Source organism: Strix uralensis, chromosome Z (genome assembly GCF_047716275.1).
Source record: "Strix uralensis isolate ZFMK-TIS-50842 chromosome Z, bStrUra1, whole genome shotgun sequence".
Lineage (NCBI taxonomy): Eukaryota > Metazoa > Chordata > Aves > Strigiformes > Strigidae > Strix > Strix uralensis.
The window spans coordinates 67,260,404-67,274,486 of record NC_134012.1 but is presented as its reverse complement, the minus strand read 5'-3'; the positions used below and the strand labels follow the sequence as shown (position 1 = coordinate 67,274,486).

Below are 14,083 nucleotides of genomic sequence, written 5' to 3'. Positions count from 1 at the left end.
ATGACAAAGACAGTTAAAATGGGTCCTGTGGGGTTTCATCTCTGCAGCGCTGCCTCAGAAGGGCTTTGTATCACTCACTTCCAGTGCTGTGGGTCTGTAATAAGCCATAAATATGTTGTGACTTGTGTACTATAGTGGTCGTTGAAGCAGTGTGGGTGAGCACATGAAAATCCAATTGTTGTTTCTCCCTTTGTAATATGAATGGTATTTTGTCATATGGTTAGCATGAACTAAGCATTGAATAATAAATGCATTCCAGTTGAAAAATTACTTTAGAAAAGGTCTCTTAATGTAAATACATGCTGCAACTGAACTTGTGGCTTTACTTGCTGTTTTGAGAGTGTTTTCAGTCAAGCAGAGTAATATGCTTTTAAGCAGCTGTACTTTGGGACTTTTACTCCCAGGAAGCAGAAGTAGAAGCTTAAAGCACGTGATTTTTCTGCGAAGTTCAGTGTAAAGTTTCTGCTAAGATCAGTATAAAGTTGTAATAACTATTTCAAAGCAATCATGGCAGTGTGGTCTCATTAAGCAGAAAGTTAGCTGTATGATGACGTTGGCTGAATTCTGTTATGACTTCCCAACACTTCAAACACATGTTTGCGTGTTAAGGTCATGTTAAATGTTCAAACACTCCTGCATGTTAAAGAAACAGAGTTGTCCATCCCTTCTAGCAGGAGCTGACAGGTGGACCTACTCAAGGTTGTCTTGACTGTGCAGTCAACTCTAGTCTCAAGTATTTGTCTCTATTTCAAGTCTTCTAGCGTGCATGTGCAAGCACGCAGAGTCCATTCAGTGCAGTCTGTACCTCAAGTGTATTATGAAGTTGGCTGCCCCAAAAGACAAGTCTAGAGGAAGGCATGACTTGTCAGCCACTAACACAGTAGTTGTACAGGGTAGCTCTGTTCAAAACCTGGTAGAGTTTTGTCTTTCCACAGTGTGTCTGGAAAGGACAGGTGATGTTTTTGCAGCATTTCACTGGAAATTGAGTCATTGCTCCCCTTTCCCTCCTGCCAAGATGTAATCCAGACACCTACTAAAGACACTCACAGTGGGACCAGTATTACTGGAGCTGCCCTGAATCTAGAGGGCCCTTATGTAATGAATGTAATGAACTACTTCAGTGAGCCACTACAAAGAATTGTTTTCCAGGGAAATTCATGACGTGCTTATCTGTACAAAGACAACTGGCCACTTATGATTGTTTTTTGATTGATCATTGTCTCTGGAGATGCAACTTGTAAGAGGCTCCCTGAGTAGGCTTCAGGGTGCAAAGGGTGCTGGTAAAGAAAGCAAAATTCCCTCCATAGCAGTGGCATCATTGCAAGTTCTGGTGAGAAATGGAGTGCTGTGAATTTGTTAGGGAAGAAAGATCAGGATGGTGGGGTGTGAAAGGATAGGTGGATTCTCCTCACATTTCAGGGTAAGGTTTGTAAACTCCTTGAATCACTGAAGACTTGCATACTGGATCAGACCAAAGTCCTGTTCAGCTCAGTGTCCCCTGAGTGCTAGTTAGTCCGGCAGTGATGCATAATGGAGGCGTGTGAAAGAATGCAGCCATGGGACAAGTGTATAGTACTATTTCCTCAGCTGAATGTCCTGTTCTTCGGTAGCTTGCAACTTTCTCAGCTGCTGCTGGGATCTTGGTGTTTAATAGCACTTGGTAAGCTTTCTTCTTTCATGGATTTTTCTAAGCCTTTCTCAAACCCACATTAACTTTTAGTACATTCAGTATTGCATAGTATCTACTGAATTTTTCCATTTTGACTAGGTTTTGTGTGCAGTAGCTCCTTTTGTTTAAAACTGATCTTTTTACTACTTGTCCTGTATGATGAGGTGCTATGAGCAATCATCCCATTTCCATTCTCCATCCCACTTGTAATTCAACAGACCTCTGTTATAACCTCTATCTGTCATTACAGGTCCCACTGAAAGAACTGTGGTCTACTGTTCTTCTTTCAGAAGCCATTCTTATCATGAATCATACTTGTGGTCCTTTTCTGTATTTGTGTTCCTTCAGAGATGGAGGATCCAAAAGTAGTACTTGAGAACCAGCATTGCACCATGGGTTTATATTGATGTTGTTCTGTCTTATCACTGTAATTCCAAGCTCTCCCTTTCTGACTGGCAGTAGCTAGTTCAGAGCCATCAAAGGTTATCTTAAATTAGAACTGTCTTCTCCCTATGTACTTTGCAGCACTGAATTTCGTCTGGCACTTTATAACTATGTGTCAGCGTGAGGCCATTCAATAATACTTTGCAATTGACTTTTGACTTTTCGCTGTTCTGAACCAATTAGTATCATCAGAAAACTCTTCCTTATCCACCCTGTCCCTGAATCACCTCTGAATACAGTGAAAAACACAAACCTGTGTAGGGCTTGATGAGGAATCTGGAGCTTTCTGGAGGTCTTTCTACCTTGTCTTATTGCTAAACTGGTAGTGCAGCTATGTAGCTTTGATGTTTGCAGACTTTATTACTCTAAACATGTCTTAAAGGTCTTACACTGTGGAGAGTTTGAATTGCTTTTCTTTTAGGCCTAATGATGTGTTTTGATTTATCTGAACCTTAAAGTTTGTGTTTAATAGAAATCCATAGAGGTTAGAGAGTCCCTGAATTTGCAGCTGGCTTTGTAGCAGGCACTAACTGTGCACTCAAAAGTTAGATGGATCTAAAATGCCCCAACAGATCAATGGAACAGTACCTAATTATACCAACTGGCACTGACCAGGTCTTGTCACCCTCCAGCAAATCAACTAGAACAAGTGAAAGCCTCCAGACTTTGCTTCCAGAAATTACACTGGGAAAGAAGTGAGAATGAAAAGCTTCAGCCCAAAAGATGTCTGCTAAAATCAAGGGCCTTGGCTGTTCCTCTATGTGTCACAATGCTGTAACTTTAGCATGCTTTCAAATGCTGCAATGTGTAGCTGCTAACGTGCAATCTTAGGAAATTATCTTGATCTTCATTCCCTTGAAACAAGGATTGTGTCCAAAAGTTTCCCATGCAAGATAATCCAGATACATGAACAGAAAGGGAGAAGAACCTCACAAACCAAAACCCAGGCCCACCAGTTACATGTGCAAGTGGAAACAAGGAGTTGTCTTCAGTGTGACTCCCCGGTAGAGCAAATAGTTTCTTGAAAGCTGTGCCTTCCACTTCTGGAAACCTGTTAGACTTTATCTTGTGCTGATGGTGAGTGTCATCAGAAGCCGGTTGTTTTAAAATACACCCTTGATTTAGATAAAAAAAAGTCCAGGCCTGAGGGGAGGATTTGCGTGATGGAGGTGATAGACACTGCAGTAAGCGTTCTGCATATCTGAGCTAGTATCTGTGGAGTCCCACTGAAAGCTTGTGTCTACCAACTGGTCTTTTCCTCCCTGGTATAGACTTTTCATCCCCTTCTTAGCACTGTCTTACAGGATTTCAGATCTGTCCACATGCTCTCCTGTAGGCAGTGCTTGTTTTGTGACCTAGAATGCCAAGCCATCCTTTGCATGCATTTCGCATTTTATTGGGATGGTTCTGGTTATGGCATCTCTGTACCTAACCTGTGAGGAGGGACAGTGTTGTTCCCATCATATTGTGGGGCGCTGAAGCCCAGGGTATTTTAAGATCAAGTCTGCACAGAAAGCCACCTGTGTCTTCTCCATCAAGCACTTTGCTATGTAAACAGTGCTTACTACTCTCCTTTACAAGAATGTGCACAAGAGTTTAATTTCTTTGTGCCTTGCAATGACTTCTAATTTTCTTTTCTCTCTTCCTGCAGAGACGACTTTCTTTCAATTCTTCCTTGTGGGATCTGTCAGAAACCGTGGAAGCTTTGAGAGAGAGCCTTGGGAAGCTTGTTAAAGAGGTAAGGAGCACTTTTGTGTTAGGAGAACACATCACCGTCATCGCTGTCTTAGCCTGTGGTCAAGTACAGGAAGTATGAGTCTCCCTGATGCAACTCAAAAGTCAAATCCCAGCCGTTCTCCCTGTGTCAGTAGAGGCAGCACACACTTTGCAACCCCTTGGCACTTCAAGTTACAAACATCATAGGAGTTTTAGATGTGTGGCTAAAGATTGGGTCCTTGTGGGAGGAGCAGAAATTAAAACGTTTTCTGTGGGGTTTGCCTTCTCAGCAGTGATACAAGTGTTGGACTTGCAATACATCTGTTGCCTAGTGGTGCCTTGCAAATTGCATGTGGAGGTTTGCCACCTTTCTAGTTTTTTTACTCAGTTGCCAACTGTGTCGGGGTTGTTACTTGGTTGTATCTACTGGTCTCTGGGTGAGGTGAGGGTATGGCACGTGGAAGAGATATTGTGGCTGTTCTAATCTAAGTAGCTATAGGCTACTGTTTGTTCTTTGTCTAGCTAGCTTTTTGGGGCAGAGATTGTCTTCGGGTCCTTGTGGGGCAGTCAGTGCAATGACATCACAACACTGGCTGTGAAAGGGTCTGACAAAACATAAATAGCGATTTGCAGAGGCAGAGTGACATTACAGAGACTGCAAGTGTTTGTTTTTGCAGGTAAAACGAGGGATTAAGAAAAAAGCCCTGGGTGCCTAGCGTGAGTCAGAAGTCCAAAACAAGGGTGGCGGGGGTGGGAAGGGGGTGGTTTAAGCCAGAAATTTACTGTAGTTGCTTTTTGGTTGGCTCTGACTTTGAAGTGCTGCTACTAGGCAAAAACATTCTCTCCCTGAAGCAGAATCACAGCCATCTAAACTAAAGAATGCTGCCTCCCTCTCCTCCCCTTCCTTAGTCTTCTGTCTTTGCATCAGAGCAAGAGAGCTCAGAGCCGTGAACGGCAGTAACCTCTGAGAGCACGCACAAGAGCAGGTCACTTCAGGTTAGCCTGCAATCCACTCCCACGGAGGGGCAGCTGCTGGGAGCCAGTGCTATACCAGCCAACAATTTCTGGCATGCATCCCGAGTCCCACAACCCAGCCTGCTGTCGGGTCCCATTTACAGTGAAATTAAGATGATTCCAGGATCAGCTTCACTTGAGACCATGGCATAGCTGTTGCTGCTAGCAGGGACGCTGCCTTTCAGAGTTCGATTACAGCTGTTTCCCGTTACGTCATGTAAGCTTGCCTTTTTTTCTCGTCTGGGATAAAAATAATTGAAACCATGTGATACTCGGTTTGCTGATGTGGCCGAAAATGTCCCAGGGTAATGTGCCTTTTGCTTGGCAGCTGTTCTGGGGTAGGACTACCTTTTATTCTGCCTATTGCTGTGCAAACAAAGGCAGCTTTTTCCTTTGCGTACAGCCTGAGCTGCTCCAGATGGCTTGACCGAAAGTTACTTCTTATTGTCTGGCAGGCTGATTTCTGTGTGAAAAGGAGGGACTTTGGTCCCTTGTTTCAAAGGGCAGCAGCTTGACAGGGTGGAGAAAACTATTGTTTGTGCCATGTCTAGGAGCCTTTCTAGCAAGGAATTTTAATTAGTGTATGGTCTGAACAAAATATTTGTCTCTGAGTATGGGGATTGATTGGCTCTGTGTCCCTGGGCTCTTTAATTCAAGCGGGGAGGGCAGATTAAACACTGAGAGCATGGGGAACTATTAACACTTAGAGCCAGGTCTGATGTCTGGGAGAAGTAGTAGCTCAGTAACACTTCACACATGATATACTTGCTTCCAGTGGTGTGAACAGACCATCTCTGCATGTCAATTTTAAACTTGCTGGTGCCGAAGCTGAAACAAAACAGTTTGAGCAAGGACCTTTAAAATTATGTGTAAAAATACATTTGCTAATACAATCCCTCTGCAAGATGGTCAAGACCTCACATGTTCGTGGGAGTTAGCTGCACTTCCTGTTTGTGTACCTTTGCTCATGTTAGGGAGTTTATGGTACTTTAAATAAAGCAGTTGACTCTTTGCTGAGGAAGAGCTGTTTTATCTAAGGTACTAAAAACTCCCCAGGGAGTCCCTTTGAATTGGACACTCAAACTGTCACACCTGAAATACAGCCTTGGCCTTTTGGCTGAGGAATCATCAAATCCAAAAATCCACCTGAGCATATGTAACCCACAAACGCTGCTGTTTGACATTTTCTCATTCGTGTCCCATAATTCTAGTGTCCCATCAGTCACCATGAACCTGTGGAGCCACATTGAGTGGCACCAGAGTGCAGGCAAAGACAGTGGGTAGTGGTGAGGAAGGGAAAGTACACTTGAAGCAGTCACACTGGACACACATACTGAATCCTCAGGCTTTAGCTGTTCTCACAGCTATCTTCCATCATATCAAAGTGTGGTGTGTTTTCAGACAGCTAAAAATAGAGGCTTCTTGTGTATGTGGCACATAGTAGCTGTTGTTGAGCTTGAAGAATTTTTGCCCAGGTGTTGGCACATCTAAAACATGCACGGTGCTACAGATGAACACAAAGGGTCAGGTTTGCCTCGCGGTGTAAGGCCAGAGACTCTGTGTTTGCTTTCCTAGGGTGAATTTGGATTGAATTGTTCCAGCACACTGTCACTTTCTCCACTGATGCTGGCTGGCTTTGCCAGCTGTCCTAGACTTTGATTACCTGCATTTTATTTAAACAAAGGTGACAAAACCAGTACATAGTGAACAAAACTGGCAGATGGTCTTTGACAGACTTACTGTCTCCAAAAACAGGGCAATTGGGCCACAGCATCTAAAGTTGTTTCTGAGATGCAGCTGATGAGCAGTTACAAATAGGTGTCTCAGCAGCTCTCCTTGCCTTTATTAGTGCATATTGCTGTCCTGGGCAGCACAGCAAGAACATCCAAGTTAATGTCACCTGATATTTCAGTAGCAGTCAAGAAATCAGATCAAATGCTGGAAAAGATTTAAAAAAGGATAGAGAAGCAGCTGTAAGATGTTACTGTGACACTATATAAAACCATGGATTGCCTTTCTGTTTGATATGGAATACAGATCTAGGCCCTTGGTTTCCAAAAAGAGGTAGCAGAGCTGGAAAAAGTTCAGAGAAGGAACATTTAGAAGTGGAATGACTTTCACAAAGGAACAAGGAGGTAGGCTAGGGCTTGTCAGCTTGGAAGAGAGATGAGTTGGGAATATCACAGAGGTCTGGAGAGTTGAGTGGCCCAGAAAAGAGATAGGGATTGCATGTTCACTGTCTCTTCCAGTGCAAAAAACATGACACCAAATGGAGCTAACCACAGCCAAGTTGAGAGGGGAAAGGATGTTCTTTCCACTCATGTGTTGGATGTTAAATACTTGTGGTTGTTCAAAACTCCAGGAGTTTACCATGGAAGAAATTCATTGGGGGTTAGGAAACAGAAGTTCCTTGAGCTGAAAATAAATGGAAGCTGGAGGGTTGCTTGGGAGAAGTATCCCACATTCTTGCCCTTACCTTATTTTTACCTAACATCCACTTACTGTCACCATCACAGAGGTTACTGAGATAAACAGAATTCTAGTCTGTGTGGACACTCTTCTGATGCTGTTCTTACATTTCCAGACAGGGAGTCTGAGAGCAATGCTCAAGTGTAGCATGAGGCCAGTGCTTATGGAGGTGCGTTGGTTTTTCCATTGTGGTGAGCTTGACCATGCCTCTGAGCATGGCAACATTAATGCAGTGAGTGTCTCAGGCTGAGTGCCTGGTCCTTTTGTTCATGACACATTGCAGGTAGATGCTTATGCCAGACAAATGAGTCTGGAGGTACCAGTTGTCCTAGCCAGTTGTGTGGTGTCACCTTGAGCCTGGTGTCAAGCCAGCTGGGCAGGAGAAGGCTCCTTGAGGGTGCTGGCTGCCTGCACACCTCATGTTGTGATCAGGCTGCAGGTGGGCTTGTTTTCAAGGGTTTCCTGGGAATGTCGTTGATGACAGGGCAGGGAGGTGCTTGGGCAGGGACAAGTGATACTGATCTAGGAGGTCAAACTGGCTGCCTGGTATAAATCAGTGGAGGCTAGGTGGAATTGGACCAGGTGGCACTGCTGAGGCCTGCAGCTCATTCAGCCTCTGTCCCATGAGTTGCACTCATTTTGTGTTGTTTCTTACTCCCTCCTCTGACTCAATGCACCCCACCCCACCCAGTGTGAGGGGGCTCCACTGGAATGTGAGCTGTTGTGCAACCAGGAGGAGAAGCAGCTTCCTCATGAGAGGGCAGGGAGGGCAGGAACCACCCGCAGCACTGGAGGGAAAAACTTAAGAGCTTGGCAAGTGCACATTCCTTGTACATGCACAGAGACTTCCCTCCTCTCTCTGTGGTAGGAGGAAGTGTGCTTTCCCTGGGCTTTACTGTTGATGTTGTGTTCAATGGGATTTTCACCTGTTCAAAAACAGATGTGTGATATGAAGGAGAGCAGCAAGGTCTCCTTTTGCTAATCCTGTTCCTATCCCTGCCTCTACTCTTTTTTCCCACCTTCCCCTCCAGTTGCTGAGCATGAAGAGCTGGAGTGACATGAGGCAAGAGGTGATGTTCCTGACCAATGTGAATGCTTCAAACTCCTCTACACAGATCTACCAGGCTGTGTCGCGCATTGTGTGCGGCCATCCCGAAGGTGGAGGGCTCAAAATAAAATCCCTCAACTGGTATGAGGATAACAATTACAAAGCACTGTTTGGAGGCAACAGCACTGAAGATGATGTAACTAACTTTTATGATAACTCCACAAGTAAGTGTATCCCTGGCATAGCCTAAGGTACTGCCTACTTCATGGTTGTCATTGCTAGAGTTTCCCAAATTTCCACAGATGAAAGCAAGTGGTCCTGAGGGACGGCATACCTTCAGCTGTTTCTGAAAAGCATGCACATGCTGCCTCTTGCACAGGCCCTTAAGGCCAGTGAGGATATCAACATGCAAGGGATTCCCAAGGGCCTTGTGTAGAGCCTACAAAAGGTTGTGCAGTGGACCTCCTTCAAGAGGAGAGGGAGCAGAGTCATATGCAGGCTTTGGAAATCTGTCCTTTTCTAGACAAATTTTCCTTGTGCCCTGCAGTGGGGTTGTGGGAGTGGTGCAGAACTAGCATTGTGGCTTTTAATGCTCGAGGCCACCTGGGTGGTCCATGTTTGCTGGGCAGAGCATGGAGATTTGGACTGAAAGGGGCTTTTTGTGGAGCCTTGCAGAAGAGGAGGGGTTTTGTTGTCTGACAAATGCTGTGCTTTCCACCGTGACTGTCCTTGAAGCCCACACAAGTGGGGCATATACCTTCTGCAGTTGTCACCATGCTGATTAGCCACGCACCCTTGTCCTCTCATCCTCAGCACCCTACTGCAATGAGCTGATGAAGAACCTGGAATCTAGCCCGCTTTCCAGGATTATCTGGAGGGCTTTGAAACCCTTGCTGATTGGGAAGGTCCTGTACACTCCAGACACACCAGCCATAAGGAAGGTCATGACTGAGGTAACTCTAGCCCTATTCTCTGATACGCAGAATTAGGTGTGTCCTCTGACTGTGCACCTTAGCTGCTCTGTGTTAAATTGGGCCTAAACATAAGCCTAGAAAGGATTGCCTGCAAAGCACAGCCTCCCTAGTCTCTCACCTCCCATGCAGTTACTGTTGAAGGCTCAAGCAGAAAAGGCCTGGCTGAACTTTTTTTTTCTAGAGTTGGCTGGAAGCTTTCCTGGTGGTGCCTTTTGATTATCCACAGGCTTTGCATCTCTGCTGTAGGATGTGGGAGTGGGGAAGACCTTGATAAGCCTTCAGGTGTTCTTCCTTTTGTCCACTGCAGGCTAGTGAGTGGATCCTTAATAATTTCTGATTGTGGGTTACCTAAAGTACCCAAGCTCCCTCAGCAAGATTCTCCCTCAGGACATGGGGAGGGGCTTCCTCTGTGTGCCTTTCATCTCCAAGGCAGAGTCATTCTCCACCAAGCCTTGAAAGGCAGTGCTCAGCCACAGGCATCCACACTCCCTGTTGTTTTTCTTCCAAGTGTTCTTGATTTTCCTTGCTCTGGTCCTTGCAGAAACTGAGCTGCTGTTTGAATATAAGCAACACTCAATACTTCTCTTGACAGGTCAATGCACCCTCTCAAACTGCAGTGGATTTCTGCCAGCTTTTGGAAATAACCTTCCTCTCCTCTTTGCCAACAGGTGAACAGGACGTTCCAGGAGCTGGGTGTGTTTCGTGACCTCGGGGGTATGTGGGAGGAGATAAGCCCAAAGATTTGGACATTTATGGAAAGTAGTCAGGAAATGGATCTCATTCGGGTCAGTATGCTGTCCTTGCCAGAACTGCCACTGTTGTCTTCTGCAATAAGTCATGAAATACTTATTTTAGATGGTGCTTCAGTGCTGAGCTGGACAAATAAATAGCATGGATGGGATGCCCTCTTGAAGCATGTAGTGATTGTACCAATCTTGCTTGACATTACTTCCTGCCTGTAACAACCTGCTGCAAACAGGAGCAGTGCATGTTTAACACCCATTTCTAGTCTGCCTCTGTGGGTAAATGGTCTATTTCTTCCACAGTGTTGCCCTAATGCAGTATGAATACCTGGCTTGGGGTATTTTTGTAAACTGGGGACCTGTGGGGTTAGTGACATGTTCAGCTCCTGTGTGTACGCTTCTCCACAACAGTGCTTGAATGATAGCGAGTGGTTGTATACCTAGATCAGATCCTGAAAGGTGCCTGGTGGTCTCAGGCCCCATTGGATATAGAGCTGAACCTAGATGCTTGGCAGTAGTCTGGCACAAATCTTGTAAAACCTTAGTTTGGAGTTGGATGGTATGCTTAATCTAGTAATACTTGGGTGCTCATGGGAGAAGGGCAAACATCACTCTACGGCTGATTGCTTTACGATGTGCCATGCATACTAGATCATGAAGAAGAGGCTGGGAGTCTTGTTTGGATTTGACATGCTTTCTGCTCACCTGTTGCCTCCCTGGAGCATTGTGCCAGGTGCTAGACATGCATTACTGGGATATTATCTGCTCACGTGGCTTATTTCACTGTTGCTTCCCTCAGGTGCAACTCTGAGGGGTGGATCTCTGCACCACATGCTGATGTTTTTGGAAGCACAGTGATATAAAACTGGATTGTGCAACAGAGAAACATTTATAGAGTAGCCTTTCCTGCTGTTTATGCAAGGCAGCTGGTTGGGTGTCATAGTGCAGCTGTTATACAGAGACCTCCCCAGGTCTTTTAAGAGATTCATTCCTTATTTACCCCAATGTAATGCTGTGCTGAATAGTGTCTAACCTGCCCTGTTGTACTTCCCCATCAACATGATATACTAGAGGGTCAGAGACATAAGTTTAATCTCTCCAGTGCCTCTGTTGGCTTTATGAAAGTTAATTCTTTAGATGTTGGCGTCAGGGAGGTGACAATTGGGGCCACCAATTGTAAATTGAACCATTTTCTGCCAAGAATGCAGACAGAAAGTCACAGTTTGGATATTGGTTTGTAGTCATGTCCTTTGAAAAGTAACTGTTGCTGCTTTTATTTTTTTTTTTTAAATGAGCCCTGGGCTTTTCTGGTTTTGTATTTTATGCTTCTTGTTAAGCCTGCTGGCTCTGGTAGTTAATTCTTAATCTTCCAAGCAGTCTGGTTTTCTCTATATTGGTGCAGTAGCAGGGGTTCATTTGTTGTCACCTGTTGCAGTTCACACAAGCAGTACTTCACTGTCAGTGCCTGAGCAGCTCCTGGGCACCATCCCGTTCAGTTCAGTGCAGAACAGATCACAGTACACAAATAGTCTAAAATGCGGAGTTGCTTATTTGTGGCTGCTTTCAAGGGGGAAGTTGGTACTTTGCTGTTTGTTAGGCACTGAGGCTGCTGTGCTGCTGGGTGACTGGTCATCACCTCCCAACTTTCTGGGCCTGTTGCTTTCTGCTGCAGGAGACAAAGTGCTTTGCTTGACCATCTCTGGCACTTTCAGCTTGATGCTAATGTGACTGCTAACTTCAGGGAGGACAACATGTGCCCCTGGAGTTAAAGAGCATTACTGTTACTGCTGAATGTGATAAGGCTGAGCCCCTTCCCTGCAGTCATGGTACCCTTCCTGCTGGGAATGGTGACACAACCCAACTTTAAAAGAACAAATGTGAAGAGAGAGCAGCGCAGCTGATCCCTGTTTGCTCGTACTTCCCTTCCACATGTTCTTCTTTGCCAGCTTGGCCTGTTCTGTTTTCCCAGTTCATGACGCTGGTTTTTTTAACTGTGTGACCCATTGCTTTCTGGTTTGCTGGTAACAGCAGAGCATGGGGAAGCTCCTCACTTCTCTGCTTCATTCTTTGTTCTGGCAGAAAATCCATTTCCTGTTTTTATTGGTTAGGATTTTTACAGTTTTCTCTTGTGCAGGCTTTTTTTAACTCTCCCCTACTTCAGTTCAACTGTGTCCTTTACAGTTAATGCTCCACTCCTACATGCCCTTATGTGGTCTGCCCAGAGGACTGGTTTCTGCTTCAATGCCAGGACTGTATTCTGCTTCTACCTGGACTGCACTTGTGTGGGGCGTTGTGCATACATGTAGCGGGGCGATAGCCCATCCTCAGAAAGCTAGCAGTTAAATCAGGTGAAAAAAGTACTGTTCCAGATAGAACAGAGAGGCAGGACATCATGTCTGTACAGCTCTCTGCTGCCCTCTCTTTGGGAGAGGGACAGCAGGACATGGATGCAGCCAGCCAGCCTTCAAAGCACACCCGATGGTGTAGCTATACCGAGGAAGGCACATCCTTTGCAATGCGAGGATAAGAGGAAGTTCCTCACCGTGCTGATCTTGGTATGGCAGAGGGCCTCTCCCTGCACCATTTTAAAAGGCATTTTCCCTGGTAGTACTTGTTTTTATGATGAGAGAGGAGATCTAACATTAATTATCAATAACAATTTCTCCTTTGAAAACAAAATATTCACAGACGCTGCTGAAAGGCAAAGCTGTCTGGGACCTGCATGTGCCAGCTTCCAATTGGACAGTGGACGATGTTGCCCGTTTCCTGTCAAACCATCCGGAGAGCTTTGAGACATCAAATGGCTCGGTGTATACCTGGATGGACGCCTTCAATGAGACAGACCGGGCTATCCAGACCATCTCTCGCTTCATGGAGGTGAGATCTTGCTAGTGTGGGCAAAGAACTGGGGGAGGACAGCAGCTTGGTCTCCACTCGTGTGGTGGGGTGTTCCTGGGAGGGGAAGATAGATGTTCCTCAATCCATTTTCTGTAAATGACCAGGCTTTAGCAGAGCTGAGTGCACAGCATGTTAGAAATACAATTTATTCAGGTGCCTAGATATAGATGTAGGAATCTAACTGTAGGTCTTGCTCTTGAAGCTCTCGCTTTGGCCATTGCATGTGGTTTCCCACCCTGATGTTACTGGGTGACTGAGAGCTGCTGCTTGCTTTGGCAGTGTAACAGCTCATATTTTGATCTGGGGCTTTTACTGGGGACTGCAGTGAAGCTAGCAGCTGCTTTCAGCTGAGGAAGACATAGTGAATAATGAAATTTGTTCAACTTGTTACTTGATCATCTTGGCAGATGAGTGCAAACAGAAAGAGGCTGTGGCCTGTCAGGGGCCTGGTCCAGAGCCTCTGATTTTTAGAGGCTAGTTTATTAGTAACAGAGAAATTAAGACTATCTGTGGAAATTGATGCTTGGATGGGATCCTGTAGCTACTTGTCCAGAAAATACCTTTGCTAGGGTATTTCTCAGTGATATATGTTTGACTGGCAGGTGACTATCAAACAGGAAAAAACGACATTCTCTAGCAGCTTGCTGGGCTACCATGCGCCATTGCAAATTAGTCAAGTGCTGCAGCCTTTTCTTGGGCATGGCGTTACAATTGCAGAGTCCTCCTTTTTTTTTCTTCCTCCCAAATGTAAACAAAATACAAAATACGTTTGCTAACCTATCCCATAAACGCTTCCAAATTTGTCCCTGTCTAGTGTGTCAACTTGGACAAACTGGAGCCAGTGGCCACAGAAGTCCGGCTTATAAACAAGTCCTTGGAGCTTCTGGATGAAAGGAGGTTCTGGGCTGGCATAGTCTTCACTGAAATAGCTCCTAACAGCATAGAGCTCCCTCAGCATGTCAAATACAAGATACGCATGGACATTGATAATGTGGAAAGGACCAACAAGATCAAGGATGGGTGAGCCCTGATATTCTGCCTTACAAACAATTTCTTATGGGGGATGTGGTGATGAGGATTTCTGACAGAAAGGTCTTGTTCCTTTGGT

At 45.2% G+C, this 14,083-nt stretch overlaps 1 protein-coding gene across 5 annotated transcripts in view; it reads left to right on the top strand.

Moving 5' to 3' along the window:
- Positions 1 to 14,083, top strand: part of ABCA1 (ATP binding cassette subfamily A member 1) — a 99,827-nt gene that overhangs the window by 57,295 nt on the left and 28,449 nt on the right. For 4 of the 5 annotated variants that reach the window (XM_074857165.1, XM_074857164.1, XM_074857167.1 and 1 more), the window contains 6 exons: positions 3,765 to 3,851; positions 8,344 to 8,584; positions 9,174 to 9,313; positions 10,003 to 10,119; positions 12,766 to 12,954; positions 13,790 to 13,995. In XM_074857165.1, coding sequence (XP_074713266.1) covers positions 3,765 to 3,851; positions 8,344 to 8,584; positions 9,174 to 9,313; positions 10,003 to 10,119; positions 12,766 to 12,954; positions 13,790 to 13,995 — 980 coding nt within the window. Of the gene's footprint in view, positions 1 to 3,102; positions 3,191 to 3,764; positions 3,852 to 8,343; positions 8,585 to 9,173; positions 9,314 to 10,002; positions 10,120 to 12,765; positions 12,955 to 13,789; positions 13,996 to 14,083 lie in introns of those variants that run through there. The other variant, XM_074857168.1, reaches the window with a different exon arrangement.